The 22,371-nt window shown below is 43.4% G+C and overlaps 1 protein-coding gene across 1 annotated transcript in view; it reads right to left on the bottom strand.

The window, feature by feature from the left end:
• Window positions 1-102: 102 nt before the first annotated feature.
• Window positions 103-22,371, bottom strand: part of LOC144084818 (disintegrin and metalloproteinase domain-containing protein 12-like) — a 42,681-nt gene continuing 20,412 nt past the window's right edge. The window contains 20 exon segments of the mRNA XM_077613591.1: window positions 103-545; window positions 617-768; window positions 2,672-2,932; window positions 3,849-3,957; window positions 4,191-4,329; window positions 4,556-4,664; window positions 5,963-6,040; window positions 6,139-6,337; window positions 6,492-6,600; window positions 6,685-6,880; window positions 6,946-7,035; window positions 9,655-9,832; window positions 13,062-13,210; window positions 14,477-14,561; window positions 14,640-14,809; window positions 14,927-14,998; window positions 15,657-15,722; window positions 16,505-16,685; window positions 17,209-17,285; window positions 18,212-18,290. Of these exon segments, the coding sequence (XP_077469717.1) occupies window positions 494-545; window positions 617-768; window positions 2,672-2,932; window positions 3,849-3,957; window positions 4,191-4,329; window positions 4,556-4,664; window positions 5,963-6,040; window positions 6,139-6,337; window positions 6,492-6,600; window positions 6,685-6,880; window positions 6,946-7,035; window positions 9,655-9,832; window positions 13,062-13,210; window positions 14,477-14,561; window positions 14,640-14,809; window positions 14,927-14,998; window positions 15,657-15,722; window positions 16,505-16,685; window positions 17,209-17,285; window positions 18,212-18,290 (2,551 nt within the window). The 3' untranslated portion in view covers window positions 103-493.

Genomic DNA, 22,371 nt, shown 5'->3' with positions numbered 1-22,371 from the left:
ACAACAATAAAACAGGCGTTGCATTAATTCCCATTGAGTGTTTTTTAACTAAACTAAAAAAATACCAAACACCTTTTTTTTCCCCAACAATGAAACCATGAATAGTCATGGTATATTTTATTTATTTTTTATTTTTTACAAAGGAAAAACTGACTTGTTTCCCTTTTTGTCCTTGCGCGGGACGTTATAAAACACTTACATTGTCCTTCCTAAAAGTATAAAAGACGTCCTATAATTTTTCTAGAGTGGAAGAGTTCAGACGCCAAAAAAAAGAATAAATAGTCCATTGGTACCTGAGCGGACAAGATTAAGCACCTTTAAGTGGGAGAGCACCACCGACGTCTCGTCAGCGTCTTTCTTCTTCTTCCAAAAAGTGTTCCGCCGCTCTTTTCACGTCCTGGCCGTCCATTTTAGGCACGGCGAGCAGTCCAGCTGAGCCTTGGGAATGAATTAGTGCAAATAAAAGACAGATCGCCAGAAAGACGCTTTCTGCTCAGCAGTCTTTGGGGGTCTTTGGCGGTCTGTAGGGCAACACGGGGGCAGGCCTAAAAAGCAACAACACGTTACGCAAGTCTTGATGAGATGGCTGAAAAAGAACTATTGCCTGCCAACTGACCTGCTGGGTAACGGGATGGTGGGTGGGGGTCTGGGCACGGTGGGGATGGGGATGGGGAGCGGTCCTCTTCCGGGAACGTGCCCCAGGCGGCCACTCCGATTCAGTGGATCTGCGGGTAGCGGCTTCTGCGGGGGGCTCGGTTTGTCCAAGTCCTGTGGATGATTGACAATCATGTTACAGCGCCAAGTCCGATCGATTGGAAGTCTATGTCGACAATCAGCAAATGGGGAGATGTCCCGTTTTTTGCTGGCCATGCAGAAGAATAAAAACATCTCGATCCTTTGCATTTCATTGGCTTTGTAAAACCCTCAAAAGCAAGGGTGTCAGACTCGGGTTGGTTCGCGGGCCGCTTTAATGTCAACTTGATTTCACGTGGGCCGTACCATTTTAGATATAATATTTAGATTTTTTTAAATAAATGGATTAAAAGAACTGGATGAAAATCCCCGAATATTCATTTTTTTTTATAGATCTGAAACAATGTTTATTTTAGCTTTTTTTATATTTTACAAAAATATTTTTGGACTAAAAACACAGAAAAAATGGATTAAAAAATGACAATTATTGATTTAAAAAGGGGGAAAATCAGGAAATTTAATATACATCTATACTCTTCATTTGAATTTGATCCTAAAACAGAAAGTCAGCACTCATGATTTACTTTCCTGGGCCACACAAAATGATGCGGCGGGCCAGATTTGGCCCCCGGGCCGCCACTTTGACACGTGCTCAAAAGCAAACTAAGGTGCATTTCATATATATTTTTTGGTTGCTGCAATGTGTTTGCTGCGAGACTGACACAATGTGTTGGAAAGGAAGCAAGTGTTCAGCACACAAACGTGATTGGCTTTCAAAGTAGCCATTCCAAATGCGCAATATTAGCAGTGACAGAGGCGAAATCACGTCTGACAATAAGCGATGAAATACGTTTCCCTCGGAGGGTTGCTAACCCTCGCCGCCCTTTTAATGAATCGCTCATTCGACGTGAGACGCGCCGCCTGTGCTCGATTAAGACCCGACCGAGCCGCTACCTGCCCTGCCCTTTTTACCCAGCAGGCTTTCGAATGTCTTAAAACCGCATTTAGCCGACGTGAAGCATCGTGGGAAATCAGGGACGCTCGATTTGCCGCGTATGTTTCCAATCATCACTGTGTTCTCGAAAACAAATCTCCTAAAACTAGACACAGAAAGCAAATTGGGCTTCGGGCCGACGGCCGGAGCGGCCGCGGGGATTTCTTATTCTGCAACTGCTTTCGATATTGCTGATTCAGCAAAGCTGACAAGCTGGGGGAGCAAAAAAAGGGAATGAGGAGAATGCAGAGCACAAATGCGCCGTTTGGAGCTTCTGGCCTTGCATCCATTTCTGTGCTTCACATTTTAAGTTGATTAGGGCCAATTAGAGTCTGGTGACGTCAAATAAGGTTAACAAGGTAACTCATCCCTTTCTTATTTGTGGCTATAACAAGAATGTGTTTCTGTTTTTTTATAAAGGATGCTTATGAATGCATATTTCAAAGAGGAGAAAGTGAAGGCCCAAACCACCACCAATTATTGTTTAAATTTCAAATCAGTTTTGTTTCTTTTCCATTTTTCCCATGTGGAGGTCTATGTGAATATCTAAGACTGCTCCACTGTGAATTCTACGTTTGTAGGGAATATTAAAAGATATTTTGGGTGATGTTTACGATGATTTGAAAGTCATCAATCACCAATAGAAAAGTGGGAATGAAGTATCTTAAGTGTCCTTGTGGTTAGATCCCAAATGCACCATCAATATAGCACATTTTGTTTATCTCCATACAACTAGAATGCAACTGGGACAAAAATAACATTATTTCTCTCGTGAGATGCGAAGGCAGCTCCGGCCTTGATGATTGAAAACAAAAAGTCAAGTTTGGAAAACATTTCTAAGCCTCTCCTCGAGAAACATTGCCTCCAAAAAACACCAAGCAAACATTTAATGACCCTAACTTGAACCCCATTAAGAATGAAAGGAATAATCCCATGCAGAAGCCACCCGTGTTAAACAGCGAATCAATATTCGGATCAACAAACCTGTCTCAGTCGAACGGACGCAGGCTGGCGCGGCAGACTGAGGAAAGGCGGCACCGCGGGTGGCGACGGTGCATTGGTGCGGCAATTGCTCGGCGCCAGCCTGTGTCTAGCCGGCAGGGGAGGCAGAGTCGGCTGACCCACGCTGAGAGACGCGGGCATGGGTTGGCTGATGTGCAGAGGCTGGTAGAGCGGCAGGCGCCGTAGGCTGTGCGAGTGGAACTTGTGCGGCGGTAGCAGAGGTTCGGCGCTCAGGAGGGATGGCTAGACGGAGGAACATCACAATATTAGGAACGAATGATCGTGCTTCAGTGCCATTGACGGCGAGGGATGCCCGATTTGTTTGAAGGGAATGGACGTCTCTCCCCGTTAATGGCAGTGTTTCATATCCAATACCGGTGTGCCCCAGGGGTCTATCCTGGTGCCCCTAGAAAACTAATAGCGTATTCAAAGTTCATAGTTTGCTTTCTTTTCTTTAGACCAAAATACCAAGTATCTTGTATAATTTGGTATGGTTCACTTTTCACGTGACACATCATAGAGACTTTTGCCACAGCCATAATTTGGCGTATGTAATGTTTTGCGTTATCTTAATCAATTTGCCATAGTTGGCAGGCTCAGGGATAAAAACATCCCATTTCCAGACATGCTTTTAAACTTTCATGCATGTTTTCAGTACATCGCCACGGCAATGTGGAGATGAAAAGAACTGCACTGGAATGAAATGTATTTATTAGAAAAACATCATTAGTTCCAGCCTGGCTTCAAAAGTCAAATGATCTAAGATGACATCACCAAGCGGAGTACAAACAGCCCCACTTGTGTGAACTAGTGCGCGTCATAAAAGTTCACGGCATTAGAGGTGACGTTTAAAAAGTTGCCATTCGGCTCCGAGAACACTTGGACGCCCGCGAAGGCGTGCACGCACGTCACCCCAGAGCGAACCGCAACCAATTCTGCGTGTGTGTGTGTTTTTCAAATTTTAAATATGTTTTCATTGTCCGTTGCCAAAATCCATCACCCCGGCTGACTGGCTATTAAACAAGCTTTTAGGAGCTCATCTTAACGGAATGCAACGCTGTCAACTTTATTAATATTTCTTCTTAGGGTGGAATCAATGACACGCCGACATGTCAAGCGAGCGCATGTCCTGAAATGGACCGGATAAGAAAAGACTCACCTTGTAAATGTTGGCTGCACAGGCTTTGGGAGGGGGTTTGCGTTGCGGTAATGTTCTGCACATGGAATTGGTTCCGCCGGGGCTGGTGGGCCTCTTGGCCTCGATGGATCTGGAAATGCAACAAAAAGCTCAAAACTCCCTCAACTTGGCCAACACGTAAAAGGAAACGTACAAGTCAACAATACATAATAATAGTTTTATGCACTGTTTTTGCTTTGTTGCAGCTGGATTTGAATGATTTCAAACGTTAAATAAACATAGTCTCGTGTAAAAATGAGGATATAACAGACATACTAACGCAAAAGTAAACAATTCAAAATCAGTCTGAGTTTGCATTCTGACCTGAGCTTCTCCAAGGTGCTCTTCCTGTGTGTGAAGACCATTCGCAGGAGAGTCTTCCTCTTGAGGAAGACCAGGCCAATGGCCAGCAACAAGCCGCTGACGGCCACCAGGGCGGCGGCAGTGAGCAGGACGCTGTCGGCTGAAGACACATGAGACGAGATGCAGATTAATGAGGAGAGAATGACCCGAGGACACGCGGAGGGGATGTTCAAAGGCTTTTCACTATGAGTCATATTCTTCGCAAAGGCCACGCCGTTGAATTTACTGCCAAAGCCGATTGGGAGTTGTGTTATTCCAAGAAATTCATAGCGCCGCGGCAAGGAAAGAGACGTAAAGCATAACATCTGCTGTGGCTCGGAGCGAACCTGCCAGTCTGGTCGGCCCGCTGTCCATGCTGCCGCCGAAGCCGGACTCCTCGCAGAAGGGGGGCGACCAGTGGGCCTCGCAGTGGCAGTTCTTCTTGTTGTTGCACACCTGCAAAAGGCGGACGTGAATGGAATAAGTCAGTTAATCGCACGGTAAAAGAGAATGTGATGTGTGTTTAAGAAGGACAATTAAATGCATTTGAATGATCATCCCTCCAGTTTCTGGGTGCAGAAAGTTAGCAATAGAAAAAACACCCGCTAAACACCCGAGAGGGGAATTCCCACAGATCCGAGAGGATTCCCAAGTGAGCCGTCATCGTTTCGTCAGACTGGGGAAAACGGGCGAGGAGCCGACCGAGGGGGGAGTCACGCAGCTGTGCGCTTGATGGATCTCGTCAGGTTCGCGGGGGTGAGGCGGCCCAACGAGGGAGGCTTGATGAGCGGCGGATTGATGGGCTTTTTATGACAGAGGGAGGGAATGTTTCTCCGGAGCTGACCTCAACGCACCTCCTCCTACGGGTGATGTCAAATTGACGCCGACGAGAATGTGACGGTTGAAACACACAGCGTTACCTTGATTTTGAAGAATTGCCTTCCGTGACTAAGCTCGTAACTCAAAAAAATTGTTCAGCAAGAAATTCTCCCTGTTGGAATGCTTTGAAATGCCTGTTCCTTCCAAAATACTATAATTTTTGGTTTTAATTCATTGGCCGACTATGATGAAAATGGACATCCAATCCTCCCAGTTCAGATAAATTGGATATCTGTCACTATCGATGCGTTCAATGACCTAATATGTAATATGACTTAAATTGCCCTCGGTGGCTGTGAATTTTGTTTAGAAAATATAGATCATTTGGACAATTGCAATACAATTTGTCAACAAAAAATGACAAAATGTGGAAATATGGGGCTTTGGCCTGACATCAAATCGTTCAAATTAGTTAAACAGAAGTATTATATGTATATATTTATATATGTAAGTATATATGTATGTATATATGTATGTTCCATACTTTATTTCTCATTCTATAATTCTACAAAAGATTTCCGGCAACTAAAACTATTATTTATGACTCAACAGGCATTTTCAATCTAAAAGAGTAAAATTAAAACGACTTGCAAAATCAACACGTCGAAAAAGAACACGTTGCTAATGTCAACACAGCAAATTGGAACGCTCCAATCAATATTGTTTACGCTGACAAACTTTGTCATGATTGGATTGCAGAATGCATTGAAACAAACAAGGGGGGGAAAAAAAGAGTAAAAAGCTGGATGTAAGTCAACACGCTTCTAATTTGCCCGGAAACCACAGTGATTAAACGGACAACTTGCTCAAGAGTCCATTAGAGCGCAAGACGGGCCGCGGCCCCGTTAAATATCGACTCGCTACTTTGCACTCACCCCACGTCCGTTGCACTTTCCCGAGCACTGGTGCACGCCGAACGCGCTGACGTTCTGGCACCGGCGGTTCAGACACACCTGTCGAGAGGGGCAAAACAAAACATTAAAAAAAACCATCGGAGCGTTTTACCAGGGATAAGAAGGTAAGGTTCTCTCGCAACATTTGCGTGGCTCACCCTCCCGTCTCCGCACTTGGTGCCGGCCAGAACCAGTCCCGGATCGGGCATGTCGTCCCCTAGGTAGACGTGCGTCCCCCGACACAGGATGCGACCCCCCTCCTGCAGCGGGATGTTGGTTTCTATGGAAACGGCGTTGGTGCCGATCACCGGTCGGTTGGCGCCGCCCTGGCATTGAATTTTACCGCATTTGGCATCCCTTCACACACAAACATAAAGACAAAAATAATCGAATGATGCAATGTGATTGCGGATTGGAAATGGAACAAAGTTGGTAAACGTGATCTCTGCCAGGCCTCTGGTTCAAGTGGATTGGTCGCCCCAATAAGTGAGCGCAAATGAGCCAAGCTCACCTCGCATTGCATTTGGCAAAAGAGCCTTTGGAATCCTTCCCGCAGTTTCCATAAGGATCCCCCGCCGAGTTGACGCGCTCAAAGCAGATCCCCGGGGCCGGTTTGGCTCCTGCACGCGAGATCGGCGCGGCTTCAAACGTAGCCGACACAAAGAGCGCCGTTCAAAGTCTCCAGTGCGGGAAAACAAACTGACCAGGACCCCACAGGGTGATGCACTGCTGTTCGTGCGTCTGGCAGATGCCGTTGTAGCAGTAGCCCTCCACGGCATGGCAGGCGTGACCGTCGTGGAGGTACACGTTGGCCGGGCAGTGGGGGTCGGCGCCCGTGCAGAACTCGGGGAGGTCGCAGGAGTTGCCCGAATCGCGGCACAGGGTGCCTGCCGGTTTCAGCTGAAACCAAAAGGAGGTTTTAGAGGGCTCGCCCGGTTTGTCCTTGTCAAATATGGAGGACTCACCTGACAGTCTTCGCAGCACTGGCCGTGGGCGCAAACGGCGTCTCCTTTCAGCGTGCACGTGGTTGCGTTGCAGCATGGATTTAAGCATTCCTGGGGAGCACATAGACAACTTTTAAACAGATATAGCAGGGGTGTCAAACTCGGGTTGGTTCGCGGGCCGCTTTAACGTCAACTTGATTTCACGTGGGCCGGACCATTTTAGATATAATATTTAGATTTTTTTTTAATTAAAAGCCCTGAATATTCAGTTTTGTATAGATCTAAAACAGTGTTTATTTCAGCTTTTTTAATATATATTTTTAGATTTTACAAAATGATTTTTGAACTAAAACACAGAAAAAATGGATTACAAAATTACAATTATTGATTTAAAAGGGGGAAAATCAGGAAATTTAATATACATCTATACTTTTCATTTTAATTTGATCCTAAAACAGAAAGTCAGCACTCATGATTTACTTTTCCGGGCCACACAAAATGATGCGGCAGGCCAGATTTAGCCCCCGGGCCGCCACTTTGACACATGTGAGGTATAGCGTCTCTTGTCGCATGTACGGCAAAGCCGAAGCAATCTCAGTTGCCAACCTACAGGCGGGGGTCTCATATGTTTCTGATTTGATGGTGTTTTCAGGCAAAGATTCTCCATTGTGACAAAAGCAGGCCCCCTCCGGCGAGACCCCGTGGCCTTTTTTATCTTTTATTAAAAGCCAAAACAGATCAGCTTTGTTTCTCCGAATAAGTCACACATTGCACCATCACGCTGAAGAATTAACTCACTTTAGTGGGCTCGTCGCGGATGCTTGTTGGGTCTTGGAGGAAACAGTGTTTTGAAAGTAAACAGATTCCACAAGATAAACGGTGTTTGGTATGATTAAAGAGTATGTCATTGTACTTATTTTTCATATTTTTAAATGATATGAGAACCTTGATATTGTGCTGAACTACTGAAAGCAGGAAAACAAGTCAAGCCGGCAATGAAAAAACGGAGAGAATATAAATAAGGATTTGAAAGTGACAGTAATTAATGTGTCAAGTGTGTCGTCTCCAGTGCAACTGTTAAAAAGTCAACCAGGCGAGAAAATGGAATTCCAGCAACTAATTATGCAATAGATAATTCCAGGAGAATTGTGTTGTGTAGTTATTACTTTATTTATTTGGGGCATGGCAGCACAAAACATTAGCAGCTAGAGAAAGATAGAATCATGAGGGCACATTAATTCTAGCATGGTTATGACATTTCATTTGTTTCCTTTAAAAATAGTGGGCTAAGCCTTTTATTGTGCGTATGAAAATCTAAAATCTTAATTTTGCGCCCTTTTCACCATCGATGGCACTGAATCAATTAACACCTGCAGACATAAATACAGATTATAATTTTAAATTCACGTAGTACGGACATGAACTGCACCTGACGAGCTATATTTTTGTTACATTAAAAGACCTAAAAAGGCTTTTTTGACTACTCCATTCCTCAATTGAATTATGCATAAATGCTAATGCCCAGCAGTATATGCTGATCTAAATTAGAATTGCTCCGCCTTAAGGTAGCTCCACACACACACACACACACAATGAGGCTCGTTCATCTGTTAAAAAAGGGAAAAAAAGACGTACAATAGCGATCAATCTTCCAGTGAAGCTTTGTCATACATGTCTGATTCGCCATCCTAAGAGACGAGGGCCTCGACAAGGTGCCCTGCCGTGTGTATACATCTATGTATATGTGTGTGTGTACGTGTGTGATGGATACACGCATCACCGCTTGCTGGTGAGGAGAGCAGAAAAGCCCAGGAAAGTTATTTCAACCTGGACCCCGATCAGACTTTTTCTTTTTTTGTTTCAGCACCCAAGAGCGACTTGATGAATGGGCCCGCGACTGGGAAATGACATCGGCGCGATAGCCTGTCACGTCACTGACGGAGCACCGGGTGCCGCGGCCCGCAGAAAGTGCCAGGGAAATACGAGGGAAAGGCAAACAAAACTGTTTTCCACCTTAAGTAATCAACTTGTCTACGACCATTGACGGCGAAAGACGTCCAATACATTTGGCCGATCGTTTGTGGTCACCCCATCCAGTTAAAAAGGACTGGACGTCTGTTGCTGTCCAATGAATAAAGGGTTAGAGCTAGAAAGGTGTTTTATTTTGAAAAGTACTGTATTTTCTGCACTATAAGGCGGACCGGATTATAAAACACACCTTGAATGAATGTCCCTATCTCAAAATTGATTTGTTTCTGTGCTTTGTGACCGTTCGGACTACAAAAACTCTATTCTGGTTTCAATATGGGTGAGCTAGAAAACCCTAAATGTGTTTGTAATTGCAAAATTGTAATTGTAAAAGTGTTAAATATATACAAAACGACTGATGACAGGAACTGGAGGCCTTTCAGTTCTCAGGACATTTATCAGCGATAGCGTCGTATCTAACTTTAGCAAGGTTAGAAATAATTTAGTTATAAAACCTGTTCTTTTGGTACAAATGACTCCAAGAAAAACAGTCTTCAAAACAAATCCTTTCCAAATCCTCTGGACGAACCTCAAAGTTCTTATCTCAACTCCCCCGCCAATCGACAGCAGGCGACCAACACACCAGTGAACCCGAACGTATTTGATCACTTGACACATTGTGTACCTACGCCGGTCCAAGAAAATCAGCCCCGCATTTAACCGGGCCACGGGGTACGCAAGGTCGGACTTCGCTTCGGTTACCTCGGGCTCCCCGCAGTCGCACTCCTCGCCTTCCTCCACGTAACCGTTGCCGCACTTCTGTCCCCCGTAGAGCACCTTGACCTCGGGCATGTTGTACAGACACATACCCACGCCTTTCTCCAAACTGGCCGCCAGGTCCTTCTTGCTGCACGTGCTGAACACCGTGGGGAATGGATACCTGCCAGCATTCAGATCATTTAGATCAGGAGGGTCCAATTCGGGTTGGTTTGCGGGCCGCATTAACGTCAACTCCATTTCATGTGGGCCGGACCATTTTAGATCTAATATTTAGATTTTTTTTAAAATTGGATTCAAAGAACTGGATTAAAAGCCCTAAATAGTCCGTTTTTATAGATCTAATGCAATGTTTATTTGAGCTTTTTTTTACTTAGTAATGGAAAATGTCTTTTAAGCCTGTTTTTCATTTCAAATGGAAACAAAATATATTTTTTAATTATGTTCGATATTAAAGTGGAAAACGGAAAATATCTATATATTTATTTTTAGATCTTACAAAATGCGCTTTGAACTCAAAACACAAAAGAAATAAAATTGGATTGAAAATATTGCAATGATTGATATTAAAAAGGGGAAAATCAGGAAATGTAATGTACATCATTTATAATCATTTGAATTTGATCCTAAAACAGAAAGTCGGCACGAATGATTTACTTTCTCGGGCCGCACAAAATGATGCGGCGGGCCAGACTTGGCCCCCGGGCCGCCACTCTGACACCTGTGATTTACATGAACTGGGAAGGACTTTAACGTAATGCAGCTTTTTTTGCCAGCAGACGTTCATAAATGTGACAATTCACTGTTGGTGGGCAACCAATTTCTTATAATAAAACTAATTTCCGAGGTGTGTTCGTTTTGGCGCGAATCCGCATTGCGCGTGTTTATTATGACAGCTGAGGCCAGCGGGTAGACAACGTCAGCCAAGCAAAAAGTGTCGACTTCCTCGGAAAATATTGGCTCAAAGCCTGGCGGCGTCTCCAGGTGAATCGTTTGGCAGAGCGGAACTAATTTGGCGGCGCACAACAATTAGGCGTGTTTTAATTCTGTGCCCCCTTTTCCAGTCCTGGTGAAAATTAAGCAACGGCGCAGATAATATCTCAAGGCTCGGTATGTCTCGGGCGAGGTAAAGTTTCAGCGGCCTTTCCGTTCTCATTCAGCTTCGTTAACTTTACCGGCAAATGATTCTGTTAGAAGTGATTTGGAACAAGCCCGAATCTACACACACCCCAAAAAAATCTTGAAAACTCCTAACATCTTGCAAATAAAAGCACAAACAGGCCATGACAAACACGCTTTGATGTCGTCATTGAATTGATGGGCGCGGGTTTCTGACGGATGAAAGTGAAAACAGTTTTTATCCCCGCCACCGTGGTCTCGAGTGACACATTTTTAGTGTCAACTAACGAGAAGAGACACGCCTGACCTTTTAGCAAATGTGAGGCTACGACAGCACAAGGGAAAAAGGCTTTGGTGATTAGAAGAAAGGAAGCATTGTTCAAATACGGGAATGTTGTTGGGCAGTGACATCCATCGTCTCGCTTAAATCTCACTTTGATAGCTTTTTGCACACTTGCATTCGAAACGCCACTCTTGAAGTGTTAAAAAATACCGTCTCCCGTTATCACTTTTACAAGTTCTACCAACTCGGCATGCCGTTTAAATTTTCTTTTGTTGACAGACCAAAAGAAATCTGCAAGTATGAGGAATGATCGTCATTCACGGTCTGTGTGAATACAAAACAACATTTGCAGGGGCTCAAGAACTTGAAATTCACAGCAGCGTCTTGGTGAAGCGATAACTAGAAGAGCCTAGCTTGACTCCTTGGCTTCTTGGCGGACGCCCCCCCCCCCGCGTGCCGCCCTCATCCCGATTGCAGCCGGTGGTGCCACCGATGATCACATCATTTGGATGCGAGACCGTCGTCGTGTCCCTCGTGAGCACATTTGAAGCGAGAGAACCCCACGCCAAAAACTGCAAATCCCAAATGCAAAAGGATCAGATGTAGCCACATTTACCTCCCAACCTCAGCCATAGATAAACCCGTTGGAATATGGGATTCAGAGAGCGACGGTTCTGTTGAATAATTCATCGGTACGGTGAGTCACAGTGCCGTGTTTAGATCATATCGTCGTTTCCCCCAAAAGCGCCGATTGACTCTACTGGCTGTCTTTTCCTGATCATCAAGTTGACATAAAGTAAAAAAAAAAACATTCCTGCAAACATTTCTGCTTGCATGAAAGGTACTTCCAGTTCATTTCAATCAATCATTGTCCATCAGGTAAATTACTAGGTATTTTCCCTAAATTTAAAAATGACAATCCCACAAATTATCCCTTGGCTGATTTACAAGTTTGCTGATTTTCCTCTCAAAAAGTATTTTAAAAAAATAGAATTGGAATTAGAGTGTTAAAAGTTGTAATATCACGAGATTGATGTCATTTTCCTGTTTTTACGCTACTTTAACCGGATGTTGTTTGGTTTCAAGGGCATCAACTTTTGGCCACGTAAAGTCTCTGTGAGCACATTACTTTTTGCGTAATATTGGGAGCAAAAGTAAAAAATTAAAATAAGGTTAAAAAACATTGCATTAATTATTTTAACATCAGTCAAACTGAAAGCTGTTCGGACATCAACTTAGATTGGTGTTAAAAAAAATTGATTTTGGAATAATTTAGGGGATTACTTAATTCCTAATAAAACTTTGATGAGAACGACTTCATAATGTGAATATAGGCAACATAGTGTTAAATTAGAAGATTTTAAAATAGTGGTATGCTCTGAGATTTTTTCAATCCAAAAAGTGTGCTGCAGTTACAAAACCAAACCAGATTATTAGGAATTAAAACATTTTCTGTCCCCTGCTTATACTGGCCTAAGAAAAAGACTAAATGGAATATTTGGAGTCTGGTTTTGGCGATGTCGTGGCATTCCGTCATGGATAGCGAGGGCGGTCTAAATCTGTAGTTGTGCTCTGGACCCGCCTTATCAGCTTTGCTGTTTACTAACATGAGAGTCCATCGCTCGCGGCCGCATTGTTATCTTGACGACCCAGGCGACGTGGGCGCAATACTGGAGCGGCTGCTTTGCTCTCAGGCCATAGTGGTGTGTGTAAATGTGTATGTGTGTGTGTGAGCCTGTGTGTGCCTGCCTTGCGATAAGAGCAATTATAGTATGTAGTGAAACCGCAGCATCATTTACAAACGAAAATGACCTTGTCCGATGCGATGCATCATGTAAAATGAGATCTATCGTGGATTTATCATGAAATATATCACCGTTTGTAAGGCCGCTTTCCTCTCCACCAGGACTCTCTTATTGCTGTCATTCCATAACATAATTATCGGCCACAGCGCTGTTACCATGACGACCGTTTGGATGTGGCGACTCACCCAGTGGAAGGCGTCATGATGCAGCCGCCGCGGTCCGCCGTCATCCTGCAGCCGCAGCCGCGTTCCGGCGTGTCGTGATTCATGCCGAAATTGTGGCCCAGCTCGTGAGCCAGTGTCACGGCTGCGCCTAGGGGGTTTTCGGAGTGATCCTGAGGAGAAAAAAAAGAGAAAATCTTGGGGAAAAGTACACAGGATTAAGTGTTTCTTCTAGTGCTTTATAAGCCTGGTGGGCTACCAGGCTAAAACTGTGGTGCAAAAGAATATCTACATATTTTCCAGTCATTTCTTCGTCAATCATTATGAGTAAAGTGAATAAACGAGAGAGATCTTTTTCGTCTCTCGTGAATGTCCACTGGGTAGCCGTTTAATCTTCACATTCACCATCTGCCCCCCCGAAAAAAAGGCGGACGGCAAACATCTGGAGAAGGCTGTGCCCCGAGAAAATGCATCAATTAACGGGAGGGCAGGTCCATCTGGGCCGCTACCTACTGGCGACGAGCAGATCACCGCTTTACGCTCTGGCACGCGTGCCGGCAGCTCATTTTTACGAGAAACGCGCCGTGATTGAAACGAGGCTTGGCAGTGGCCATTTATCACAAAAATGTAAATGAGTTTTTTCGGGTGTAAAAACACCTCAGGGCAAATGGAACGACGGAGCGGCCGGCAAGGTCCTTCCTGGAGCGTTTTACGGACGAAATGTTTGCATTTCATATGTTGCCGTGTCAGGTGTGCACGAATGCCCTTGTGGCAAAGACTCAACACCTCTGGATGAATGCGATACGACACGGAGGAGATGAGGCGGCGTTTCGCGGACTTTGCGCCGTGAGCCGTGGTCAGGTGTGCCGTGGGAAATGACCTTCCAAAAGCCATACATTGTAATATTCCCAGGGAAAGTGTGTCATATTACGAGGTTAAAATTTAAATGTCACAAACAAGCAGTCCATATTGTAAGATGACAAGATTCAATGCGTACGCGTGCATGAGTAAAGTTGTTGGTTTTTATCGCTTGTTTTTAATGTCAAGTGAACTGGGAATTGTTGCAACTTTAGGCGATGTAGTTTGACCACAGAACCGCTTTTGCGAGGAAATTAAGACATTGAAATAATCGGGAGAAAAAGTCATAAAATTACCAGAATAAAATCGGTACATAACTTAATGTTACGTTTCATTTTCACGTGAACTGGAAGTTGTTCAGAGTCTTTGGACTTCAACTTTTGCCCGCGTTAATTTGATATTGATCTACTTTTTGGGGTTTCTTTGATTCCTGTTGATAAAACTGATGAAAATGACTTTATCTTGTAAATACTAGTGTTGACAGAGTTGTTAAGGAAATGATTTTCAATCAGTAGTGTGCATTTTGCTATGCAAAAAAGTCTAAAACAGGCAGGAACCACTGAGATACGGTCGGCACTCACCATGACGATGCCTCCGGACTGCTCCGCGGTGCACATGCTCATGATAGGTGCCATGCCAATGGTCGTGCCCTGGAAGTACACCCCGCTGCAAAAGGCCGTGACAATTCATCAGTGAACCCTCCTCACTCCAAAAGGGACATCCACCGGATATGGCGTCGCCCACCTTATGAGCTGAGCGTTGTCGTGGGATTTCTGCGGAAGCAGCTTGACTTTGCGCCAATCCAAGAACTCGTGGAGGGTAGCGAAGGGGTCTTGCGTGACGGGACATTTGTCGTGGTCGCTCCACACCTCCAGACCCACCAAAGCCACGCGGATGTTCAGCACTCGGTAGAACTGAACGGAAGCCGCAAATGAGAAGACAACGATGAGAGAGATGGTAGCAGGTGGGCTAGGATGCAGATTTTTGTTTTCATTTATTTATGTATTTTTTTTTGTCTGTGGAGTTTGTACCTTGTCCACGTAATTGGCTATTTCTGCAAGTCGCTGTTTCACCTTCTCCACGTCACTTCCTTGTTTTTGAAACTAGACAACAAGAGACATAAAAACACAGAGGACTTGAAATGTCATCAATTCAGCAATGAAAAAAGCATAAACAACATTTTGCTATTATCATGTAACAGTTTTTTTTTAAATGGATATGAGAAATTTATAACTAGTTTCCCCCAAGGTTCATCTCAACTAAATGGGCAAAGGCCATAGAACATACTTCAAAAATAATAAACCCACAAGACTGCTATAATTTTAAATCATCTAACAATGGCGAGGAAAGGTCAATAAACATCTGTCCCTCCTTCCCATTCTTCTGCAAAGTCTCCCAATTGAATGCGTGGGAACTTGTGTCCATTCACCCAGCAGAGCATTTGCTATCTCTCCCCCCGGTTTGTCCCCGTGGTCGACGGGCCGGAGGTCAGGGCCCGAGTCCTCTGGGCTGGCTGACATCAGCGCGAGCCGGAGGAAACCCAGCGTAGATGTATTTCCTGTTTGCTTGTCTGCTCTCTCCGCTGGGGAGTCATTTCCTGTCAAGCCGCTGGCACCGAAGGCCCGTTTAAATACGGCGTTTGTTGCAGCACACTGACCTACATCTGCGGCTGCGCTCTTAATAGAACAAACCCACCCCCACTTCCCATCCCCTCTTTTTCATTGTAGTGTTGATAAACGGAAGCCGGGCGTGCGGCTTTACCTCTCGGTTGTCTGCGACGATGATCAGCTCCACGTATTTGGTGGTCTTCTGCGCGTCCCTTTTGTGCTGAAGGAAATAAAAGAAAAAAAGTTGATCTTTTCAACTCATTGGCTGCTGTCTGCAAGCAGGAAAAGTTGAAATAAGAATAACTACTATAATTTTTTTTATCCGTTCATCTTCCGTTCCCCTTATTCTGACGGGGTCGCGGGGGTGCTGGAGTCTATGCCAGCTGACGATGGGCTGTCAGATGGGTACCCCGCTGAATGGGTCACAAGGCCACAAGGAGACAAACAACCAATCACGCACAAACTCAATTTAAAGTGGTGAACAGTCCAATTTAAATCTTCAAAATAAAGCTTGTGCTTCCTAGCACACATGCCAATTTCTTAATGTACAGTATGTATATTAACAATATATAGAGGTATGTACGACCCCGATAGAGGGATTTGCTATAAAAATGTATTTAATCAAATAGACAAATTTAATATAAAGTCTACTTTAATGACTTCAACTTTTTTCTCTGGTGTGAAGAAAGATGTTTCTATCCTTGCTGAACTAGATGATACATGAAGTCCCTGCTTTAAATTCCACTTAGTGTCTAAACACTGTAAAATGTGGAGCTCCATTTGAAATTATTGTTCCTAAAAAGCATCTTGTTTGTAAACTGTGGACATATGGATACCGCAGCTGCTCTATGCACACCTTAGGCCAAATGCCCTGCGTGACGCCCACCACGCTGGAGTGTCAAACACTTGGTGGGAAACCTCTCCAAAAGCCAGTTTGCACATCTTTGCTCAAACGAGCATTTGTGCTCATTTCAACCCCAACAACAATCACAGTTTTCTCACCCGCACATGGAAGGGTCCCTTAAAGTAGTTTTCCGGGGCCAGAGAGGACAAGTTAAATCCGTGACCGCAGTCCCCCGGGGTCAGACGCAGCTCCTCCGCCCGGTACACCAAGTGGACGTCCGGGCCTCTGCCGAACGCGGGCTCGATGACGAACGATTTGTTTGCGAGCGCGATGAAGCCTCTGCGAAGATAAACAGTGGAATTAGCAACTTGCCTTTTGGATTTTAAAGAGCTCTTCATTTTTTTTAATGGCTTCTGCCTTGGGACCCCAATTAGTCGCTTTGGTTTGTCCTATTAATCATGTCAAAAATGATAGCCGTTAAAAAGCTCATTAAAAAACACATTTGTATGTGGCAATTTTGCAGAGACTAAAAACAACACATTGCATTATATGCTATGTATGCATTTTAGACTTGTAAATTAATTTCATATGCGAACTATTTCATCACTCACTTTACACTTTTTGAAATGAATGATTTGAGTTCAGAGTTCATCAATCAAATTGTGAATTAAGGTCATCCGAGCCAAAATGAACACATTCATCGCGCTCTCTATCCAGAATAACCTCGTTCACAAAAACATTGACCAAGCCAAAATACACACGGTTCGCTGCAAACATCAACTAGTTTTGGATCTTCCATTCATTGAACTCGTGTGGGAACAACGGTAAATCTATACGCAAAATTCTGGACGATATTTCATACCGAATGCCCGAGCAGGCGCTGAGGGTGACGTCAGAGTTGGGATGCGCCAGCACCTCCCCATGGTAGTAGCAGTTCCTCTAAAAAAAATAAAAAAATGACAATGATGTCAGCCCAGTTGCCATAGAAACAGAGTGCTGCCTAGACATATTCTCACCTAATGGAAAATGACAAATGGAACAAACGAAATGAGGCCTTCAAAATATTAATTATTGCAGCTTGTTTGGAGTCGAGCCGATTCGTAGAATTCTGCATATCATGATTTCATTTCACGGTTAGCGTAGGAGTAGGTAGGACGAGTACCTATCTTTCCAGACCCACGTGCTGATGCAATTGTGGTTAATTACGCTCCATGTAAAAATAGGATTCTGTGCTTAGAGCTATGTGTGACCTATATTACATCATCTTGGGCAAATAAAAATACAACATTGACTAAAAACTGTTTACGGTGCATTCATGGTCGATCACCTACTTTTCCGGAAAAACATTTTCAAATGCTAACAAATCCAGGAAAACACAATTGTTGACTAAAGTACATGACTTATTAGCAAATACCTTTCAAATGACTGATGATGGTCACATTTTTCTACTATTTGGGAAATAAAAAAGTATTTGACTTGGGATGTGTGGACTTTTTTATCCGCTGCTTGCTGAAATAACGATGAACGGAAACGGATAAATAGTTGTAGCTGGCAGATATTTGCAGTTTTTGAATAAAACATGTTCGAATATAGCGAAATCCTTGGCGAAGGTCATGAAAGGAGCAGCTAGGAATAGGTCAGCTGTTAATAGGGGATTCCATCATAAATCCCTGATGGCACCATTGGCTAGAAATCGAAAAAAAAACAGATTATCAACAAGTAGGCCACCAGATAAAAAGCGTGTTCCGCTACGGGCGCACCCTCGCTCCCACGCACGTCCACGTGTGGTCACGATGTACTGATGGAAACAATCTGGGACACACAACCTCCATTAAAATACGGGACTTGGTTCAAATGTGTCGTACCGTGGAGTTTTGCAGGCCAGTGACCACGCGTCCGCCCTCGTGGTAGTGCGTCTCCGTGTAACGGCTGGCGAAAAGACCCCTGTGAAAAGAACGAGACGGGATTAGGAATGTGCAGAGCATTCTTAGATGTGCACAAGGAAATTCAGCGAGGGTTTAAGGGATTCTTTTATGTGACTGTCTTCCATGATTAGGACGGCAGTAATCTCTGTAGGGGCAATTATTTAGCGTGTGTTTAAGTCCACGAGGAGCCCCACCCTGGGCTTGGCCAGCTTTTGCAGCTGCATCACGTGCATGTCAGGCGGGATGACCTCAGCGTGTGCGTGTGGGGATGATGGAGGGCCAAAATATATTGATTTCCCAAGGCGGGTTACACTATAAAAAGTTATTTGTCCAAAATTGCCATGTCAAAACATTGGAGGGGTGCAAAGTGTAAAAATGTGACGTTTGTAGAGCAATCATGTGAGATGTGGAAAAGGGTTTTTTTCGCTGAGTTTGACTGAAATGACAGCTTGAGGGAAGCGACACGACGGCCAAAATTGCTTCTTTTCCATGAAACTTTGACATGAGACCTGGATATTCTCACTATTTTCACCCAAAATATAGATTACCATGTAAAACACGCGAGTGTAAGTCACAATAGCCTGAGAATACAAAATGAAAGGGAAAAATAAATAAATACAAAAGTCCCATTGGAGTAGTTGCATTTCTGCGGGGCAGTTTATTAATTTATAAGAAAAAAACAACCAACTTTAAAGTAATTGTAAAATAGGGAACAACAGGCTAAATAGGCTCCTGTTAATGCAACACATATTACCATATTTTTCTTATATAACTATAGACTAAAAACAACTCTTGTGCCATAGTTCGCAGTCAAGGTGAAAAAACAAAAAGACAAACGTCGCACTTGAGTCGGAAGCCCAGCCAAACTATAAAAAATACAACTACGGTACATACTATCATCTCATTTTGTTGCCAGTTCAAATGGAATTGGCGCCATCATTGGAAGCGAATGACTTTCAAATAAAAGTACAAGTAAAAACTGTTACCAAATGCCACAATGTTTTCCCACCCTGCTTATTTTAGCCTATTTAAAATTGGCGGAACAATTTCATGTAAATGCGTCCCCGCCCACATCTTCCATTGTAAACCCGATGTTGCCATGAGGGCAAGCTCGGATGCGCGTGGCACTCCACAATGGATTAATTGCACGTGAGTAGTAATTCTCAACAAATGCACCCTTGCTAGATGTTGGCAACATGTTTGGGAAAGCCAGCTTAGATCCAAGTGGCATGACCGACCGTACATGGTGTATTAAATCCGCGGCTTTTGATCGTCCAGAAAGCTGCCTGTAATCAACTACTTGGCAAAAAACACTCGTTGATGTTTATCTGACCACCGCATTTGACGGTGCAGCACGGCGTACTGGTGAACATCAGGACTAACAGATGCTAGAGCTAGAGTAAAAAAAACTGATTACCAGATTTCACTTGTCGCAGCGCATTTGTGTACAAAGAATATTAAAGGACCACCCAAAACCTTAAGCTCAGTTCTCCCAAGAAGTATTATTTTCTGGAAAAGAATGAGCACCAAGCAAAAATTTATTAATGTGGTCTACAAGCCAAATTCTTCCTGGATAAAAGTAGCAAAACATTACGAAAATTTAGACCTTTTTTACCAAGTAACATCTCTGGTCTTTATTTGACAACCACACCAAAAAATATTATGAGTCAGCAGCCATGTGGAGATGCTTGAAGGTTAAATTTTAAAACTCCAGACATAATACGTAATTAGACTTAGATCTGTTCGCATTTAATCAAAATTTTGCCCACCCAAAATTAGGTTAAATAGACACTGGGAAATTAGCAACCCGAATGTGGACACTGATCAATTAGGTCTTGGTTCCTCCATTTTATTTGTATCTTGAATAACGGTTGGATCTTATTGATGAGCTAGACTTTACTTTCCCAATCACTTTTGTCTTCGCAATGCACAGCGCTCCCGTAATTGTCAGAGTCGGTATTCATCGATTCGGCACGAGCATTGCAGATCTCCAGACACGACGGCCTAATTATGGATGCGCTAATGGTCACGCGGGGTTAATTGTGATGAATGAGCTGCTCTTAATAGCGATGGCAACAAACACTTATTTTCCTTCACAATAACATGGTGTGCATCCGCAAACTCACAAACCAGCGATCGAAAGAAACTCAAGTGCCTCATAAAACTATATTACCGATGATTTATGTCCATACAAATGTCATTAGTTCAAGGAAAAGGGCGATTTGGAATAAAATGCAGCACTATAACTTACAATGATGCATCCATTTTGCTTGTCAGGAGCAGGCAAACAGTGTAATAACAATAATGAAGACGGGAAGACAAAGAAATAAAATGAGCAGAGTGGTAGAAAGGGCAGCACTTTTGGAATCTGGTTTAATATATAAATTATGCAATCTGCTAATAAACCTTGATCCTGAACGATTGCCATCAATGCATTAACACATGCATGAATTATGATTTTTGTACCTCAAATGGTTTTATTTCATTCCTATAGGACGGGGGTCTCAAAGTTGCGGCCCTCAATTGTAGTAAATAGTGCACAAATTTTGCAATGGGCAAAAAAAAAAAAGATTAATATAATTGAGGGATGTATTTTGGAGGGTGAAAATTAATTATTTGAATAGTAGTAAATAAACAGAATTTTTAAAGATTGATTTTCTTTTAAAAAGCCATGTCTAATAACAAGATATTTTAAAACAATCAATGCAGACAAGTGCATATTTTGTCCTGGTAATTTTATTTTTGTGAGGTTTTATAGATCTCGTGACCTCACATAGCGTAATTATTTTCACTGCAACGGCTAATGACGGTATGAAATTTATCAATGGCAAAAATAGCAGTGCATTTGTGCTTATCAACATGTCTAAAAGTATCATGTCAATGTCACCACAGCAACTTTGCAAACACAGCAGTACACTATGTTTACATATTGTGATTCTACTGACCTTTCAATTTCCTAACCATACCATCTCACACGTTATTTCCCCCATTTCTCGCCCATTATAGCTTAGCAGGCCGAGCGCAAGATAGACCACACGCTCGCAGATAAATAGACAATCACGGCGACAAGGCCTCGACAGAAACTCATTACCACGTATAAAACTACATCTCGCATTTCCCAGTCATGTGAACATCTCGCTCGTCTCTGCTGTATTCCGAATGACAAGACTTATTGACAAACAATATTTTTCCACCCTACTTTGAAGCCCATTCAGAGTTGGTGCTTCCACTTAATGAACGACTTTTTAATTAAACATGCAGCTCTGCTATTATGTTAACCACATGCATCTGTACTTTTAAGTCCTGAGTGTTGGTACTTTTGCCACCTCCTCAAACAGTTGAGTGTTCAGATCTCTGCCTCATTTACATACTGTACATGTGACTGGGTGTAATAATTCGCCAGCAAGCGAGCAAAGCCCCTCGAGCGTGAAACCTTTGGCAAGAAGCGTGCCGCCTTTGAAGAGGAACAGCAAACTGTGGTGATTTTCTTCTAATCGCCCCCCCCCCTCCTGTCAAAACCCGACGCCTTTCTATACTGTACTTGCCAGAGGCCCAACTTGGAAGAAGACCGTTTTTACGGAACGCTGCTAGTAATACCGAATTTGAAGAGAGAGGTGGGCTCGACGAAGCTAATTCTATTTCAACATGTGGCGGCGTTCCAAATTGATTTACATAGAGCTCAGTGTCCTCTCATTTGAGACTGGCGTACAAAGACTTGACATGAAAAGAGGAAAGTCTTGAGGACTGCAGCACATGACTTCTTTTTTTCCATTTGGTCACAAGCATATTTTTTTAAAATTTATTTTGTGACGAATTTGACCAAAAGGTTGAATTTGACTTCTCAAATTCTTGGCCTCATTTAGGACACTGAGCAAATTCCAAATTTCTATTGCCATGACCAAATTTCCACATAGACAAAATCACGGGTGTCCTTTTCATTTTTTTTTCATTCTAATGGCTGTTATCGGTTCGGGACACGGGATCGACAGATCCACAAAATCAGATGACTTGGCACTGAATCGTGATCATTCACTGTCCGCTTACTAAAAAAAGTTTATTTATTGGCATTCAGGGTGTAAACCCTTTCAGCACATTCACTC

This window comes from Stigmatopora argus, chromosome 11 (genome assembly GCF_051989625.1).
Source record: "Stigmatopora argus isolate UIUO_Sarg chromosome 11, RoL_Sarg_1.0, whole genome shotgun sequence".
Classification (NCBI taxonomy): Eukaryota; Metazoa; Chordata; class Actinopteri; order Syngnathiformes; family Syngnathidae; genus Stigmatopora; species Stigmatopora argus.
Note: the sequence above shows the minus strand (reverse complement) of the source record. Positions and strands in the feature narration are given on the sequence as shown.